The 17434-nt window shown below is 45.7% G+C and overlaps 1 protein-coding gene across 1 annotated transcript; it reads left to right on the top strand.

The window, feature by feature from the left end:
• The first annotated feature begins 983 nt into the window (after nt 1–983).
• On the top strand, nt 984–16229 carry Leprotl1 (leptin receptor overlapping transcript like 1). Its single transcript, XM_050146714.1, has 4 exons — nt 984–1142; nt 9849–9924; nt 12509–12695; nt 13976–16229. Exons 1-4 carry the CDS (start codon nt 1127–1129, stop codon nt 14090–14092), a joined length of 396 nt encoding a protein of 131 aa, XP_050002671.1. The 5' UTR covers nt 984–1126; the 3' UTR covers nt 14093–16229.
• The last annotated feature ends 1205 nt before the right edge of the window (nt 16230–17434 follow it).

The raw sequence follows: 17434 nt of genomic DNA, 5'->3' as shown, positions 1-17434 counted from the left end.
GTAAGCCTCCAAATAAGGAAAAACCCAATGGGCTAGGTCTGGGAGTCTATACTGCCTTTTAAGAAAGGGCAATGCATAGTGGGGAACGGATTAGATGAAAGAAGTGTAGGCTTTCAGAGGGAAACCAACTAATAAAGGCTATTTTTGTAGCATTTCTGCAGACTCCAATTGGGGCTGCTTATAGAGACAGCTGTCTCTCCCTCAGAAATGAAAATATTTACAAATGGGAAAATTTGTGTTGCAAATATCTTTTTATGTAACACGGGGAAGTTCCTGTTACCTTTACAAGAATCAATCTTACTCTGCTTTTGTACAGAAAAGAGAGCAGTCAATGCCTATGTCTTTTTTTGTTGGTTTCAGCTAAAATAACCTTTATGCCACAGTTGTATATTTGGAGTAGAGATTCTTCTTAGGAGCGATTATCTTCGTTGAACTTTTACTCTTGTTGAGTATTGAGTATTCCCCCCTTTTAGTCCGCAAACAACCTGAGGTCAGAAACTAACCTGGATTTGCTCATTCCAAAGTCTATCCGGCTCTCCAACATATATGTGGGAAGATTACAAAAATATGTTGGATCTCTGCGGGACGCCCCAGCCCCCATTCTTTTTGTCACCAAGAAGACAGCGAGCCCCAAGAGGATGCATCTTCACTATCCCCATCCATGACTCCCCAAAAGAGGGGGTGGTTCTCGTCAGAGCCCCGATCTATGTAAGAACCTAAGGAGAGAGGCAGAGACCACCCATTTCCCGAGTCACAGACTGGCTGGTATGGGGGAGAAATGGGTTCGCCGTGCAGAACGTGAAGCGATCGCGCAAGGACATCGCCCGCGTCTTCGCGAGCTCCTCACGCGCCTTTCCCGAAACCGCGGAGACTTCGGGCCGACGCTGCCGCCTCTCGGGTCCGATGGGAACCACAGACCCGGCCCCGCATTTCGCAGCCCGCCCCGCAGCTCCGGAGGAAGGCGGGCCCCGAACCGGCCCCGCGCGCCCCCCACGCCCCCGCGCGAGCGCGAGCCGCCGGCGGAAGTGCTGCGTCGTGCACTTCCGGGTGTTGTCTGACCGCCGTCGCGCGTCTCGGGTCTCCCGGCCACCGCCCGGGTCGTGGAGCCAGGAGCGACGTCACCGCCATGGCGGGCATCAAAGGTGGGCCTGGGGCGCGGGGCCGCGGGGCCAGGGACCGCGGGGGGTAGGGCGGGGCGGCGTGGGGGACGACCGAGCCCCGGTTCCTCCGGCCGTACCCCGCGCTCCGCCCCTGGACCAGAGCCGGGCAGCCCGGCCACGGAACGCTGTGAGCGAGTTTGCAGGCAGAGACATTGAGGGCTGCGATCGGGAGGGATGCCCGGCCCCGCACATCAGGGTAGTTTCCCACCCGAGGCACGAGCGTGGTCCTCTCCGAAGCCCGAGCTCTGCATCCACTCCCGGGATCCCGGTGCACCATCTTCTCCTTGCCTCTAAATCGGATGCATCTTGATAGTCAGTGTTTGTACGGTGCAGCAGAGCCCGGATGCTCACCCGAAGGCTGCCTTTCCCTCACAGTTGCACGTTGACACTTTTTTAGTAGTGATTTTTTTTTTTCAAGATAAGGTAACTGACACCTTGATGAAAGATAACTTGTTTATTGACTTCTTTGGAGAGAGGGGCTGTTGTTGCTCGGTAGTTTTGCCCCCTGGGGTTAGAAGGAAAGTTTTCTGCCTACTTATCAACGGATCGCTTTGATTTCTTGACCTGCTTTGTAGAGGAGACAGCCAAGCAGGAAGTAAACTGTTGGCTGGTGGTGCCTCCCACCTCGCTGGAGCGGGCGATTTGGGTTGAGCTTTTTCCCAGGGTCATATTTTTATGGTGTCTTGTTCCTTCTCGGTGTCCGAAAAAACGTTTCTCGTTTGCTATATAGAACCACGTCATTTGAGCAAGTAGGAAACTTACTTTCAGATCTCCTTTTGAACTCTAATGGATCCTTTCAATCCTAATGTGAACGGAAGTTATTGTAAAATGTTGCAGTCCCATTTCTTCAGTGTCTTTAACGAGGGACTCTTTTTAACAAGAAAACAGCTTTGTGATTCTCCAAAAGTGGGTAATGCTAGTCTAGGGACAGTGACTCCAACGGAATTTTACTTACATTTTTAAAGATTTCTCTCCGTGGGTTTTAAAGTTACGATTGGTCATCAAGATACTTCTTCCTGTCCGCCTTTATATCGCCTTTGTAGCAAGGCTCTCGAGATCATTATATATTTCTTAGGCGGGTTGCCTGTTACTTTGTGATAAATTCTATTTTCTGCTAACTCCCAGACTGGGGAATTTGACCCCTTCACCTTTTGTAGTCACAGACCCATCATCAGCTTGTCTCAAGAGAATTTTTGCTAGGTAATTGGACTGTTCCATCCCTGGCCTGGAGGCTTTGGGAGTAGAAACCACACTCCTGTTTCATCTTCCAGGTGTTGCATCACTCGGTGACTGTATGGATTCTCGCCTTACTGGTGTGTCACAGAAGACACACCGTTTATATAAAATAAGCCACCTCGTTGCCCGTCTCATGAAACTGAAGAAACATTACTGGTTTGGGGAGCGCTTTTGAGCAGTTCTCAGCTTTTATCTGTAATGACTTAAGAGATGAGATGTCGCCGGGCGGTGGTGGCGCACGCCTTTAATCCCAGCACTCGGGAGGCAGAGGCAGGCGGATCTCTGTGAGTTCGAGACCAGCCTGGTCTACAAGAGCTAATTCCAGGACAGGCTCCAAAACCACAGAGAAACCCTGTCTCGAAAAACCAAAAAAAAAAAAAAAAAAAAGAGATGAGATGTCGTGTGCAGTCGCGTTTGGACATCGTTTAAATACTGAGTATTGAATGCTTAGAAATATGACCCTAGGGTATCTTGATCCTCCCCTCCCCCCCCCCCAAACACTTCCACGGGACTTGCTTTCTCATATGTGAGTGTTCAAAAGAATTGGCTCTTGTATAAATAAATGCATCGGTAGTTTTATGGGCTGGAGAGATGGCTCCGAGGATAAGAGTGCTTATCGCTCTCAATGTAGAACCAAGTTCAGATCCTAGCACCCCCATCCTAGCTCACCAAAGTCTGCAACTCCAGCTCAGTAGGCACCTCATTGACACACACACACACACACACACACACACACCCATACTGAAATAAATATTTTAAAATTATTGATTTTAGCTTAACATTTTAAAATAATAATTTTCTTACAGTATTCATATAGTATCTGTAATAGGAGCTTGTGTTTTAAGTGTGTTTTGGTGCCAGAACCTTATCTTTTGTTTCCTTGTTTTTTTGTTTTTTTGTTGTTTTTTGTCTTTAAAGTTAACTTTTTTTCCAAAGTGAATTTTTTTTTTTATATTTATTGAGCTCTACATCTTTCTCTGCTCCCCTCCTTGCCTTTCCCCTCCCTCCTTCAACCCTCCTCCAAGGTCCCCATTCTCCCAATTTGCTCAGGCGATCTTGTCTTTTTATACTTTCTACTTCCCATGTAGATTAGATTTATAGAAGTCTCTCTTAGTGTCTGCATTGTTGTCTAAGTTCTATGGAATTGTGGTTTGTAGGCTGGCTTTCTTTGCTTTATGTTTAAAAACCACCTATAAGTGAGTACATGTAATAATTGTCTTTCTGGGTCTGGGTTACCTCACTCAAAATAATGTTTTCTAGCTCCATCCATTTTCCTGCAAAATTTAAGCCATCATTATTTTTTTCTGCTGTGTAGTCCATTGTGTAAATGTAGCACATTTTCCTTATCCATTCTTCAATCGAGGGGCATTTAGGTTGTTTCCAGGATCTGACTATAACAAACAAAGCTGCTATGAACATAGCTGAGCACATGTCCTTGTGGCACAATTGAGCATCTTTTGGATATATACCCAAAAGTGGTATTACTGGGTCTTGAGAAAGGTTGTTTCCTAATTTTCTGAGAAATCGTCACACTGACATCCAAAGGGGTTGTACCAGCTTGCATTCCCACCAGCAATGCAGAAGTGTTCCCTTTTCCCCACAACCTCTCCAGCATAAGTTGTCATCGGTGTTTTTGACTTGGCCATTTTTACAGGTGTAAGATGGAATCTCAGAGTTGTTTTGATTTGCATTTCTCTGATGACTAAGGATGTTGAACATTTCAGCCATCTTAGATTCCTCTGTTGAAAGTTCTCTGTTTAGGTCTGTACTCCATTTTTAAAATTGGATTATGTGATCTTTTGATGTCCAATTTCTTGAGTTCTTTGTATATTTTGGAGATCAGACCTCTGTCTGATGTGGGATTAATGAAGATCTTTTCCCCTTCTGTAGGCTGTCGTTTTGTCTTGTTGACCGTGTCCTTTGCTTTACAGAAGCTTTTCAGTTTCAGAAGGTCCCATTTATTAATTGTTTCTCTTAGTACCTGTGCTGCTGGGGTTCTATTTAGGAAGTGGTTCCCTGTGCCAATGTGTTCAAAAGTGTACTTCCCACTTAAGGTTCAGCGTGGCTGGCTTTATGTTGAGGTCTTTGATCCATTTGGACTTGATTTTGTGCATGGTGATAGATATGGGTCTATTTTCATTCTTCTACATGTTGATATCCAGTTATGCCAGCACCACTTGTTAAATATGCTTTCTTTTTTCCATTTGATATTTTTTGGTTAAAGTTAACTTTTGTGTATCTGCTTTTTTGAGACATTGTGTAGTCTAGGCTGACCTGGAACCCACAGGCAGCCCCTAAGCCTTCTTCATAGGATCATGGGCATGTACCACCATGCTTAGCTTCTCACTGGCTCTTTTGCTTTCTCTTCATTAAACTAAGCTTTATTTTAGTTGGGGTTTTGTTTGTTTGTTTTTTCAAGACGGTTTCTATGTGTAGCCCTGGTTGTCCTGGAACTCTCTATAGACCAGGCTGGCCTAAAACTCAAAGATCTACCTGCCTCTGCCTCCAAGTGCTGGGATTAAAGGCGTGCGTCACTATCACCCAGTTAAAAAACAAATTTTAAAAACTAATCTAGACGTGTGTTGTCACAGAATAGAGCTAACCTCACACACATTAAGCCCTTTCTCTTGCTAGGAAGACTGCAAACACATTTTAAGAAAGACTTTTCTTTTCCTGCCTGACTTACAATGTTTCCCCAGTCTCCTGTAGGGGGGCAGTTGTTGACTGCAGGCAAGTCTTTCGTCTACTTCTAATGTATTTCAGTGTGGGAAACAAAACATCAGACTTTTTACAAAGTTTCACATCATAAGACTCAAGTAACAGTGATTTCTGGGCTTTAGTTCTAAGCACACGGAACTATTAAGAAATGAAACTAAGTATGGGTGTTCTTTTTCTTTCCTTCCACATCTTGATGTGTGGGCCTCGCTGGCCTGGAACTAGTCATGTGTCACAGGCTTCCCTGAACACCCTATCCTGCCTCACTCTGCTGAATGCTAAGTATGGATCACCATACCTAGCTTTAGATTTTGTTTTGTTTGTTTGTTTTGATGGGGTTTTGTGGTGCTGGTGCTGGTACTGGTGGTACTGCTGGGGCTGCTGGTAGGGCTTCTCAGGCTGGTGCTGATGGTAGTTTGTCAACTAGTTGGTTAGTTGGTTCTCATATAGCGCAAGCTAGCCTGAAGCTTGCTAACTCGAACTCTGATTCTTGCTTCCTCCAGTAGAACATGTTATCCCAGATGACTTCTGGATAAATTCTGTCTTTTCTACAGTGGCACACTAAGCTGTTTGGCGGCTGCATTTCCCAGAGTAGAGGTGTTTTTTTCTTCAGAATCTCTTTTTTAATAGTATCTTCAGTGTTTAGGGTCTTGCTTGCTTTTTCCATATAGTCTTTCTCATTTATAGAAAGAAGAACTGAAGCCGGGTGGTGGTGGCGCACGCCTTTAATCCCAGCCCTCGGGAGGCAGAGGCAGGCGGATCTCTGTGAGTTCGAGGCCTGAAGGGGGTCCCAGCCCAGTCTACAAGAGCTAGTTCTGGGACAGGCACCAAAACTACAGAGAAACCCTGTCTCGAAAAACCAAAAAAAAAAAAAAAAAAAAAAAAAAGAAGAAGAACTGAGCTAGCTAAGTTATTGAGGTAACCAGTTCGTGGCCAGTAGAGGCCAGGACACAGTGCTGTTGGGCTCCTCTCTCCGCAGTTCTGTGTTCCACTGGGCTACGTTCATTCTACAGTAGTTACTGGATGTTAAAGCTGGGGCATACAGACTATCTGGGTGTCAGAAACAGAAGAGGAACAGTTGGGAGGGGAAGATGAATAGGGATCATTTTGGATTGCTGCTGTGGTGACTAAGCAAGGACCCACACGCAGTTGAAGATCCTGGCACACAGACACACGCACACACACACGGGCCTCTTACTCCTTAGCTGTGCCCAGCGTTGCCCATCAGAGCGCCTTGTCGGGCCAGCAGCATTCTCACCCCTTCCCTACCTGCTTGCCTTCATCACTGGCTTTTTGTTTTCTACAATCTTTAGCTTCTTCCAGAATTCATGTTCCTAAACAAGCAGAATATCTAACCTCACTTTCTCAGTAATGCCTTGGTGAAGTGTTTATCGAGTCCCCGCTGTTTGCCAGCTATTACAGAAACTCCTGAGGCTACAGAGATAAATATATCTGAAACTCATCCTGAAGGGGGTCCCATTTGTGCAAGAGATCTTAAATAATGCCCATGGACGCCTAATCTTGTTGGGGGGGGGGGGACAGAACAATTAAGAAAGTGAAAATGTGTAAGCGAGAAGGCAGACCCGGCAGCCGTAAAATCGATGATGGCTCATTGTTTGCTCATCAATTGTATTGACATTGATTTTTTGAGATGGGGTTTCTGGTAGCCCAGGCTAGCCCTAACCTCCAACTCAGTATATAGTCAAAGCTGGCTTTAAATGCCTGGTCCTCGCTGCTTCCACCACGCTGTGCTAGGTTTCCCAGAGTGCACCACCACACATGGTCATGGTTTCGTATTTTAGGGACTAGCCAGATGGCTCATTGGTATGCGCACACAGATAACGCATGGTAAATAAAACGGGATGATTTTAAAATCCTGCCTAGTTCTCCCACTAGAATGCATACACCACAAAAGGAAAAGCTTTGTTGGTTTTTCCCTCCTCCTTGCTGTGCCTTCAGCAGCAGGGGCGATATGGCACACATCGAATGCTCGGTGCTTTTGTTGCATGAGTAAATGAGTGTTATTTATTCATGCACGGTCCTTGGAGGTTGAATCCAGAGCCTCACGTGCACCAGGCAAGCACTGTCCCGCAGAGCTGGTCCCTAGCTCCTCTGTACATCAATAAGTAATAAATACAGTAGCAGAGTTGTAGCTCTGAGGAGGAGATGCTGGAAAGGAGAGCGGAAGGGAAAATAGTAATAAGCTAGAGGAGAGACAGAGCAGGGCGGGAACACGGGCTCCAGGGGCTGGGAAGAGTCAGCCAGCTCCTTGCTGTGTGCTTGAAGTTTGACTGAATGAAAACCCTGAGGTAGGATGATAGACGTGCACAGAGGCCTTGGGAGGAAGTAGCCGCTGGTTTCCAGAACAGGGAAGAGTAGTAGAGGAAGCCAGGATGTTACTGCCTGCGTGACCGAGTCAGAGACTCTAGACAGGTCCGTGAAGAACAAAAGGGAAACTCGGTATTCTGTAGTTACTGCACTCCCCGTAAACCTGGGGTGCTCTGTTTGCTGTTTAAAACAAAACAAACACTTCCTCAACTTTTCCCCACTGCTGCCAGAAATATAAAATATAATGATGTTAATAACCAAGTACACTGTTGTCATGGTGACCTGACTTGTGTTGTATTCAGCATTCCAGCTGACTCACAGTTGGCCAAGACAATGTCAGTGGCCATCTTGTCAGTAATATTAGTGGGTGTCTGACCCCTCGCTGCTGATTTTGGTTTGTGTGTTGTAGGTTTTTGCTTGGTGAATTTTAGATTCTTACTTATCTTTTGGATTTTAACTTTTCTATTAAGGTAAACCATACCAGTTTTTAAAAAGTTACTTTCTGGGCCTGTGAAATGCCTTAACATGTAAGGAAGAGTGCTTGCGTCTAAACCTACTGACCCAAGTTCAACCCCCAAAGCCCCAGAATGGTAAGAGAAGAGAACAGCTCCTGTAAGTCATCCTCTGACCTCCACAAGGACACACACCAAATAAATAAGTCTAAATAAAAAAAATGTAATAAATCTTACCACGTCATGTCCTTAGCCATTGGGGGTGCAGAAATACAGGCTGTGTAGAAGCTAACACTTTTCTCTTGGTTGAGATCTAGAACATTGGTTACATATAATAAAGTCCCTTCTCACTTTAACCTACACAAGACACAAGTGGGGGACTTCAGAGGTGTGTCTCACTGTAGTACCCCTCCTCCTCCTGCTGCCTTGGTAAGATGTCCCGTGTCCACATCAGGCTGCACTCACACCCTTCAGATTTCCTGGGACTTGGGAAATGAGGGCCAAAGTAACTGTGCTTCAGTAACCTGTTTAAAGACTAACAAATTGGGCTCAGCAGTTGAGAGAACTGATTGCTCTTCCAGGTTCAATTCCCAACACCCACATGGCAGCTCACAACTGTCTGTAAATTCAGTTCCAGGGAATCTGACACCATTACAGACGTACATGCAGACTAACATGCAAAAAATACACATAAAATAAAAATAAATACATTATTAAGAAACAAAGTTAGTTTTTGTTTTAAGAAAAAAAGACTAACAAAATTGATTGGTTCCAATAAAGCTATAGTCACGATGTTACTATGAAGTCTATATAGTAAATGTCTTGCATTTGAAAAATAACAAATACAAGACATGTATGGTGGCGTATACCTTTAATCCCAACTCTTGAGATGCAGAGGCAGGTGACCAATCTGGTCTACATAGCAAAGTCCAGGCCAGCCAGGGCTACACAGTGAGACCTCTCTAAAAATAATTTTTTAAAAAGATCATACATTAGCTACACATAACCTTGAACAGCTTTTCTCTCAGGCTTGTGCTTTTGTGTTTGTTTGTTTTTGGTGAGGCTTTTCTGCCCCTCCTTCCTTCCCTCCTCCCTTCCTATCGTGTGTGATGAGTGTGGAGGTCAGAGGATAACTTGATAGAATGGCGTTTCCCCTTCCACTTCTGTGTGGATTCCAGGGATGGACCTGGGGCCATCAGTCTTGTGTGGCAAGTGGTTCAGTGTGGATTAAATATAATGTTTGTGCTATGGTGGGGGCGGGCATTAACCCTGGGGCCTAATAGACCCGAGCAATGGTGACTGGGTGTGTGCTGTGTGTTAGCAGTCCGTCTAAACTGATATACAGGTTAAGGATTCCTTATTGGGAGTTTTTGGAACCAAATGTGTTTCAGCTTGTGGATTTCCTCCACTTTGGGAATATTTGAATGTCCATAATGAGGTATTTGAGGGGCAAAGTGCTTGTTTGCAACAGCGTTTCATGATGTTTCCCTGACTGTTTGGGAACTCACTGTGTAGACCCGAGTTCCTTCTATCCCTATCTCCCTAGAGATGAGATTAAGACCTGTGTCAGCAGGCCTGGCTGACTTCCAGATTTCAGAGCCTTTCAAAGGGCTAAGGAGGACGCTCAACCTCTAGCGCTTTTGCTTTTGAGGGCGCCGCCGAGGGCGCCGTAGAAGCTGTTTCTGAAACTCTGTAATTGTCAGCTTTGAAGACAGTTCACATTTTGTTTTGGTTTTTGAGATCGTTTGACATTTAGCTTGTAGTAATCCTCCTGCCTCAGTCTCTTGAATGCTGAGATTACCTGGCGTGAGCCACTTTTAACAGCTGGAATTTGGAGGGGAGGGGGCAGGGTGTGTTTCACTTCTGGGATTCACAGTAGTGCTCTGGCTGAGCGGGAACAAAGGCTGCACCAGTGTCTTCCCTACTGAGCTCTCTGGGGCTTCTGTTTGTTTTGCAGCTCTCATTAGCTTGTCATTTGGAGGAGCAATTGGCCTGATGTTTTTGATGCTGGGATGTGCCCTTCCAATATACAAGTACGTAATGGATTTTTGTTTTCCTCTTTTTGAGTGTTTAAAGGTAAAACTCTCCTGCTTTTAAAGTTTCGAACGCGCTTTGTTTTCCCTGGTGGAAATGCTTGTTCACCAAACACAACCCTTTCCTGAAAATCACCGCTTCAGGGTTATCTGTAGAGACCCCAGAATGCCCAGGCAGAGGGATTTGGGGTGTGACCTGCTTTTGTGATGGTCACCTGGTGACCGCAGCCTGGCCCTACTGCCCATCAATAATACTCCAGCGAAATCTAAAACATCTTATTACAGAAAATAACATAGGCAGCTCCTGAACACAGCTGACTACACACACGAGGTAGGTGATTTCTTGCCCTAGAATAGAAAGAACTCCCTTCCACTGAGACATTGTCTCACTGCGTAGCCCAGGCTGACCTCACTCACAGTCTGCCTGCCCCAGCCTCCCAAGTTCTAGAATTCTAGATATTCATCGTCTGCCCAGTTTAGAAAACGTTTAAAATTAACATCTAAGTAACTTTTAGTTTTAAAAATACAAATGAGTAGAAGGGAACCACAAACGTGGAGAGAGGATTGCGTTGCTGATAATCACATGAAAAACATACTAAATCCCACTCAACGCTACATGAAATCCACTGGTGAAGAAAGGAAGTGGGCAGACAGACACTACTGGATGCCAGTGGGGACTCGGTCTGGTAGGGGTTTAGGAAGTGAGTAGGTACCATTTCTTGGAACTAGTTTGTTTGCCTGTATCCTGTAGTTCGTGGAACTGGCCCTCCACTTCTATGAAATTCTCATACAAACACACCTTGCAAATGCTTGTAGAGATACATGTAGCTGGGTAAAAAAATCGCTGTTCACAGTGACCATGTCTGTAATTGCGGAAATGGAAAACTGGTGACGTCACAAATGCCCATCCAAAACTAAATTATGGGCTGAGAGAAATGTTATAGTGGATAAAGCACTTGCAGCAGAAATGTGAGGACCTGAGTTCAAATCCCCAGAACCCCTGGAATAGTTGGGCGTGGTAGCACACGTCTGTAATCCCAGGGCTCCTCTGATGAGATGGAAAGTGAAGACGGGAGGATCTGTAAGCTTTGCGGGGCTGGGTAACCTGGTACACACACCCCCGTCTCAAACAATATGGTAGGTGAGAATTGACATCCAGGATGGCTGTCCGACACACACACACAGAGTTAAAATGCAGAGACTGGAGAGACAGTTCATTAGTCAAGTCCTCCTTGGCTGGTTTTCACACCACATGCCAAAGCAGAGTCTAGTGTTCCGTGTATGTGACCCCAGTGCTGGGGAGGCGGGGACAGCCTAGCCTCTTCCTTAAGCCCCAGGCCAGGGAGAGACCCTGTCTCAAATAAAAGTGGACATTGCCTGAGGAGGAACAGTGCCCAAGGTTGTTCCCTGACCTTCATGCACTAATGCACCTTTGCAAACTCCACGTACCAAAAAACAAATTATTGGGAAATAGTGACAGACAGTTTAACCTTAAGGAATGAGGAAGGACTGGAAATCTGCAAATGCTATTCTGTGGAGCTTTACCTTGGTTAAAAATGTATGGATTGTGGAGGGTCCACAAAAAGCTCCTTAGGTTAAAAAAAATTAAAAAGCAGCTTCTGGTTTTAATTTTGCATTTCTGTATTGTTTGAGCTTTTTTCTTAAGCATATAAATTTCACTTAAAAAAATTTTTTTTGCTTTCTTAAAATACTTAGAAAAAGATTAAGAAAAACATAACAGGCTGGAGAGATGGCTCAGTGCTTAAGAACAGTGGCTGCTCTTCCAGAGGACCCAGGTTCAGTTCCTAACACCCCTGTGGTACCTCACCACTGTCTGTAATTCCAGTTCCAGGGGATATGACACCCTCTGCTGGCCTCTTTGGGTATTACGTGCACTTAATGCACACACACACACACACACACATTCATGCCAAACACATAAAAATAAATCTTCTTCAGAAAAAGAAAGCAAATAGCTTCAGCAAGTCTCCGCTGTGTATGTATTTAAGCTTGTCAATCTTAAAGACCATTTGTTTCTTGTAAATTTGATAATATGCTTTTAAAACATAACAAAGAAGTGGAAGGAGTCTGTCCCCTTCACACAGCTTCCCCCACTGCAGTTGCTGAAATCAGAAAATGAAATCAGCACAGCATGGCTAACAACGAACTAAAGACCATGTTTTACAATACTGTCTGCAATGGGTGTCCTATATGTTGGTTTCAGTTAAGGGAAGCATGGGTTCTAACATTATGATAAGGCAGGATGTCAAAGGCATGGGTCCTTAATTTTTAAAGTTTTGTGTAAATATTCTCATTTTCAATATGCCTCCTTATTAAGCTAAAGTGATTTTAAATTCTTTCACTATTTCATAAAGCATTTTGTCAGTAGACCCTTTAAATATTGTGCTGTAATTGAGTACAGGGACGAGTTGACTCTGACGTTCCCCCCCAGGCCTGTGGCTTTGGTTTCATACCTCATTTGATACCTTGTCATTTCCTGTTGCTCTTTAAACAAACACGCGCTTAGTATGTTGGAAAGTGACAGGGTTGACGAAAACTGCACTAACTTCTTTCTCTTTTCCAGCCAATACTGGCCCCTCTTTGTTCTGTTTTTTTACATCCTCTCACCCATTCCATACTGCATAGCAAGAAGATTAGTGGACGACTCGGATGCCATGAGTAACGCTTGCAAGGAGCTCGCCATCTTCCTCACAACAGGCATCGTCGTCTCTGCCTTCGGGCTCCCGGTTGTCTTCGCCAGAGCACACCTGGTGAGCTGCCTTCTTCTGGGGAGATTTTTACTTTAGACTGTTGGTTTCTTTCTTAAAAAGTTCCGTCATGCCTTTAATCCCAGCACTCGGGAGGCAGAGGCAGGCGGATCTCTGTGAGTTCGAGGCCAGCCTGGTCTACAAGAGCTAGTTCCGGGACAGGAACCAAAAGCTATGGAGAAATCCTGTCTCGAAAATCCAAAAAAAATAAAAATAAAAAAAATAAAAGTTCCGTCATGTAAAAGAGAGACCTGAGATGTTAGGGTGTAGAGGACAGATTTAAACCTCATCTTTCCATTTGTTTTTTACTGTCAGGGGAAACTGTTGGAAGGCAAAGCGTAGGTCTGCAGCAGAAAGGGCACAGTAACTCCGCAGTGCTGAGTGCCCGTGGGCCTGCTTTATAAAGAGCAGGGTTCTCAACGTCCTGAGACCCTTTCATTCACGTTGAGGTGGCCCCCAACCTTAAAATTACTTTGCTGCTACTTCATAACTGTATTTTTTTCGACTGTTATGAATCATAAATACCTGATATGCAGGGTGTCTGATATGTGACCCATTGGAAAGGGTTGTCTGGCTATTTCCAAGGAAGGAGTCGTGCCCCACAGGTTGAGAACCCCGACCTCTAAAGTCTAGACGTCTGAGAAGGTTGTTCTCTGCAGCTGGGAAAGTGTGAGAGAGGAGAAAGAGCTCTGGAAAGGTGGAGGGAAGGGCGGAGACTTGCCGAGCATCAAGTGTGATGGAGGCAGTTGCGCCCTCAGCCTCTTTCAGAGAAAGTATGTTTGCATCAGTGGTGCTTAGGGCTCCCGCTCTGCTCCAGCCAGACTGTGAGACTCACTAAGAAAGAGTAACTTCCTTAGTGAGCATTAACTATGGAATCCTATGCGGGCCCAGGGATCCACCCTGGGCAGGGTGCAGCCTAGATGTCCAGGGCTCTGGGGAGGTGGGGGGGGGGGGACTCAGAACTGCAGGTGGAGCCGGGATCCCCGTCAGGGGCAGGGTGAGCCCTAGATGCCCAGGGCTACAGATGGAGCCAAACAAAACTCTGTTGGTCATTGTCGAAGTGAACCATGTTCCGGAATAATTATCATCCCCTAACTCTCAACTTTTCAATCAGTCAATACGGCAAATAAAAACACTGTATAAGAGTGTTGAGTGTGGTCCTGTGACGGTCATCACAAGCCACATTACTTACCCCTATGATTGGCCAATGCGCCGGGTATTGATTGGCTACCAGTGGCCTTGGCTCTGCACACCTGCTGACTGTTGCCTTCTTCCCGCTGCAGATTGAGTGGGGAGCTTGCGCCCTCGTTCTCACGGGGAACACCGTCATCTTCGCGACTATCCTGGGCTTCTTCCTGGTCTTTGGGAGCAACGATGACTTCAGCTGGCAGCAGTGGTGAGCGGAGCCACCGGACTGTTGTCACATGGACTTCTGTCATCTGTTGGCCATCCGCGCACAGGAGATGGGGACCGCGAGGCCGAATTGTCCCCAGCGCTCCCTCCTCACTCTTGTACGCCTGCTGTTTCCACGGGGACTTGCTAAGGATTAAAAGGATTTTCTCTTTTGGAAAAGCTTGACTGGTTTCCCACTTCTCTAGACTGTGCTTTCCATGGTATCCTGCTGAATCTAAAATACTTACGTGTTTTCCCTGTTCGGTTGTTTTTAAATCAGTATGCAATGTTAAATCTTTTTCGGATGTAATAACCATTCACATTGGTTCAGGAATTCAGAACTTCTGGCTGTATTACGGGCTAAAGTTCATATTTTTCTCTAAATATCAGTTAATCCATTATAAATATATATATATGTAAGTAAGTTTTCATTCAGTCAGGATGACGTCACTTGCGGGTGAATGCAAGCATTCAGAGTGTTGACATACTGTATACACTATTTACTCAGTGCAAAGACCGCTGCATTTATACCTCAGGGGGGCGAGTGACACCGCCCATGCCCTCCAGAAGGGTTGCTGGTTTTGTGAATGGAGAATTATTTTATGGGATTGCTACAAAAGAGTTGTTCAGGTTTATGTTAAACTTTAAGGTACAAGTGTGACAACAAGCCAAATTTGTGTTTGTTACTGTCAAAGCCAGTGAGGAAAACAAAGCTGGAATTCCGCTGCTGAGTGCCGCTTTGTAAGCGACGGGTCCCGTGGCTCGGAAGGTGACATGGACATGCATGGGACCGTTGTGTGTTTGCACTGTAGATGCTCAAAAACTTTCCCCCGCTCCCTCCTTTTAACTTATTTTGTACATTGTATATATTAAGTCAGAGAACTTTTCAAATATAGTTTAATGGCATTAGAAACGTGACTCCTAGGAAAACAACTGCTTTGCCATACATTCAGAGCGCCTCCCCCTCAAGGCCTTGCTGCCGTTCACAGGTGACTTGTTAGTCTTGCAGGTAAGACAGGGACGGGACAGTTGTGGGACTCAGGCCGTGATAAGAGCAGTCTCTTGAGGTCAGAGACTGTGTGCGTTTCTTTCTCTTTTTTTGTAACTATCAAGCCTGTCCCTGAACTAGCTCTTGTAGACCAGGCTGGCCTTGAACTCACACAGATCCGCCTGCCTCTGCCTCCCAAGTGCTGGGATTAAAGGCGTGTGTGTGTGTGTGTGTGTGTGTGTGTGTGTGTGTGTGTGTGTGTGTTTCAAAACCACTGAAGGCAGGCTTCCTGGCACCTTTTCCCTGCGGTCTGGCCTCATCATGATAGACTTGCTGTTGTAAAGGTATTTATTCTACAGATTAATACAGAGTTGACAAATCCAGCTGTGTCCCAGCTTCAAACTTAAATCCAACCAAAAACATCCCAAAGTGGGCTGACCAAATTGTAGCGATTATTCGCATCTTCGATTCTCAGTACTCAATTCAAAAGCTGGCCCTGAAAATGTTCGCATTGGTCGGCAGTATTTGGTGAGGACGTGTGTATGTTTCTCCAGTCTGCCGATAGCAAAGGAAGTGTTCTGCCTTAGCCGAAAATGGGTAACCATGACAACTGTCTTTTGTTGTTTTCTAGAATTTTATTTCTCAAAAAAAAAAAAGGAACATATACAAAATTTGTTCCGCGTTTTCCTAAAGATGCCCAAAGCGGCAGGGGAGCTGCGTGAAGTGTGCAAACGTACCGTGCCATTTGTGGGTTAGACCAAACGTGGCTGGCTGAAGAGCGCTGATGGAGGGCTGTGTGTGTGTGTGTGTGTGTGTGTGTCCGCGCGCACGCGCGCCCATGGTCAGAACTCTGCCTGTCATCAGGGTGGAGAGGGAAGTTCCTTCCCAGGCCCCTCTCCATTCTCTGTTCCTTCACCAATGCCTCGAGTGCTCTTGGCCGTAGACCCCTTTCTTTCAGCCGCATATTCTTTCTGGGTACACAATGCCGCAGCATTGTGTGTCGGACTGTGACACAGGCTTGCCATCAGTCCCATCTCTGATTCCTGGGCTAGTTACTCGAGAGTTTTTCATGAATATGCACCAACACGACATTGCCATTCTGCTGTGGAGAGAAAGAAAACTTTTGATGATGAAATAATAAAGATTTTAAATATCCATTTTAGCTTGTGGATGCTTTCATAATAAAAGTCCAGTCTAACCATCTAACCATTTAATATCTTCGCTAGTGCTGAGGCCCATAGAGAAGCTGAGAAGAGGATCGGGGGTCCAAGGTTACACAGGGCCATGTGGGACCCTGTCTAAAACCATAAAGGAATAAAAACTAGGAAGCAAGCAGATCGAACCTGCTGCGGAAAGTGAAACCGTAGTAACAAGGGTGCCGTGAGGCTCTGTGGTCTTGAGTGGTGATAACGGGCTGGCCCTGGGCCATATTTGCGTCATGTGCTGCGAGATTTGGTGAGTGCCGGTTACTGTTGCCCTGTCTGTGCGTTAGCCTTCAGGGCACTTTGCGATGGCTGCCTTCGGTGAGAAATTCCAATTCCTGTTTCTTCCACACAAGCTCCCGCTGTCCTCTGGTAAAGACAGGAACTCCTGTTAGAGGAACTGTGTGGGCTGGGGATGTGGCGCTGGGCCCCACTGAACCCAACCAGGGTAGATGAAGTAAATCTTGAAAAGGTAGCTAGCTCTGGCTTTATTTTAACCATTTGACAGACAAATGAAGGAGATCATACACTTGTGCTTTGTTCCATTGGTTATTAAGGACTACAGGGAGCCGGGCAGTGGTGGCGCACGCCTTTAATCCCAGCACTCGGGAGGCAGAGGCAGGCGGATCTCAAGAGCAAGTTCCAGGACAGGAACCAAAACCACAGAGAAACCCGTCTCGAAAAACCAAAATAAATAAATAAATAAATAAATAAATAAATAAATAAATAAATAAACAAGGACTACAGGGAGGCTTCGTGAGTCAAGCCACGAATAACCTGAGTTTAATGCCAGGGACACACATGGGGCAAGGAGGGAGCCAGCTCCTGCTAATTGTCCTCTGACCTCTACACAACCGCCGTGGCACACTTTGCCCCCCCATACACACACACATGCACATTATTTTTTTTTTTTAATTACAAACTAGCAAGATGGTTCAGCGAGTAAAGACTTGACAGTCTGAGTTCAAAACCAACATGGTAGGAGTGAACTGGGGCCCGGGGAGATTGCTCAGAGGTTAAGAGCGCTTGTCGCTCTCGTCGAGGACTGGGTTCGGTTCTCAGCACCCACTTGACGGCTCATAACCATTCATACCATCCATATTAACAGTTCGGGGATCTGACACCCCCTCCCACCTCTGTGGGCACCAGTGTGCCAGCGC

Source organism: Alexandromys fortis, unplaced genomic scaffold (assembly GCF_014885135.2).
Source record: "Alexandromys fortis isolate MF-2015 unplaced genomic scaffold, M_Fortis_MF-2015_v1.1 scaffold_55, whole genome shotgun sequence".
NCBI lineage: Eukaryota > Metazoa > Chordata > Mammalia > Rodentia > Cricetidae > Alexandromys > Alexandromys fortis.
The sequence above is the reverse complement of the archived record's forward strand: the minus strand, read 5'-3'. Positions and strand labels throughout refer to the sequence as shown.

Excerpts from the sequence above, each read along its gene's own strand:
- Leprotl1 (XM_050146714.1), top strand. Across the intron at positions 9,925-12,508 it reads TGTGCCCTTCCAATATACAA|CCAATACTGGCCCCTCTTTG; the intron begins GTACGTAATGGA and ends TCTCTTTTCCAG. Across the intron at positions 12,696-13,975 it reads TCTTCGCCAGAGCACACCTG|ATTGAGTGGGGAGCTTGCGC; the intron begins GTGAGCTGCCTT and ends TTCCCGCTGCAG.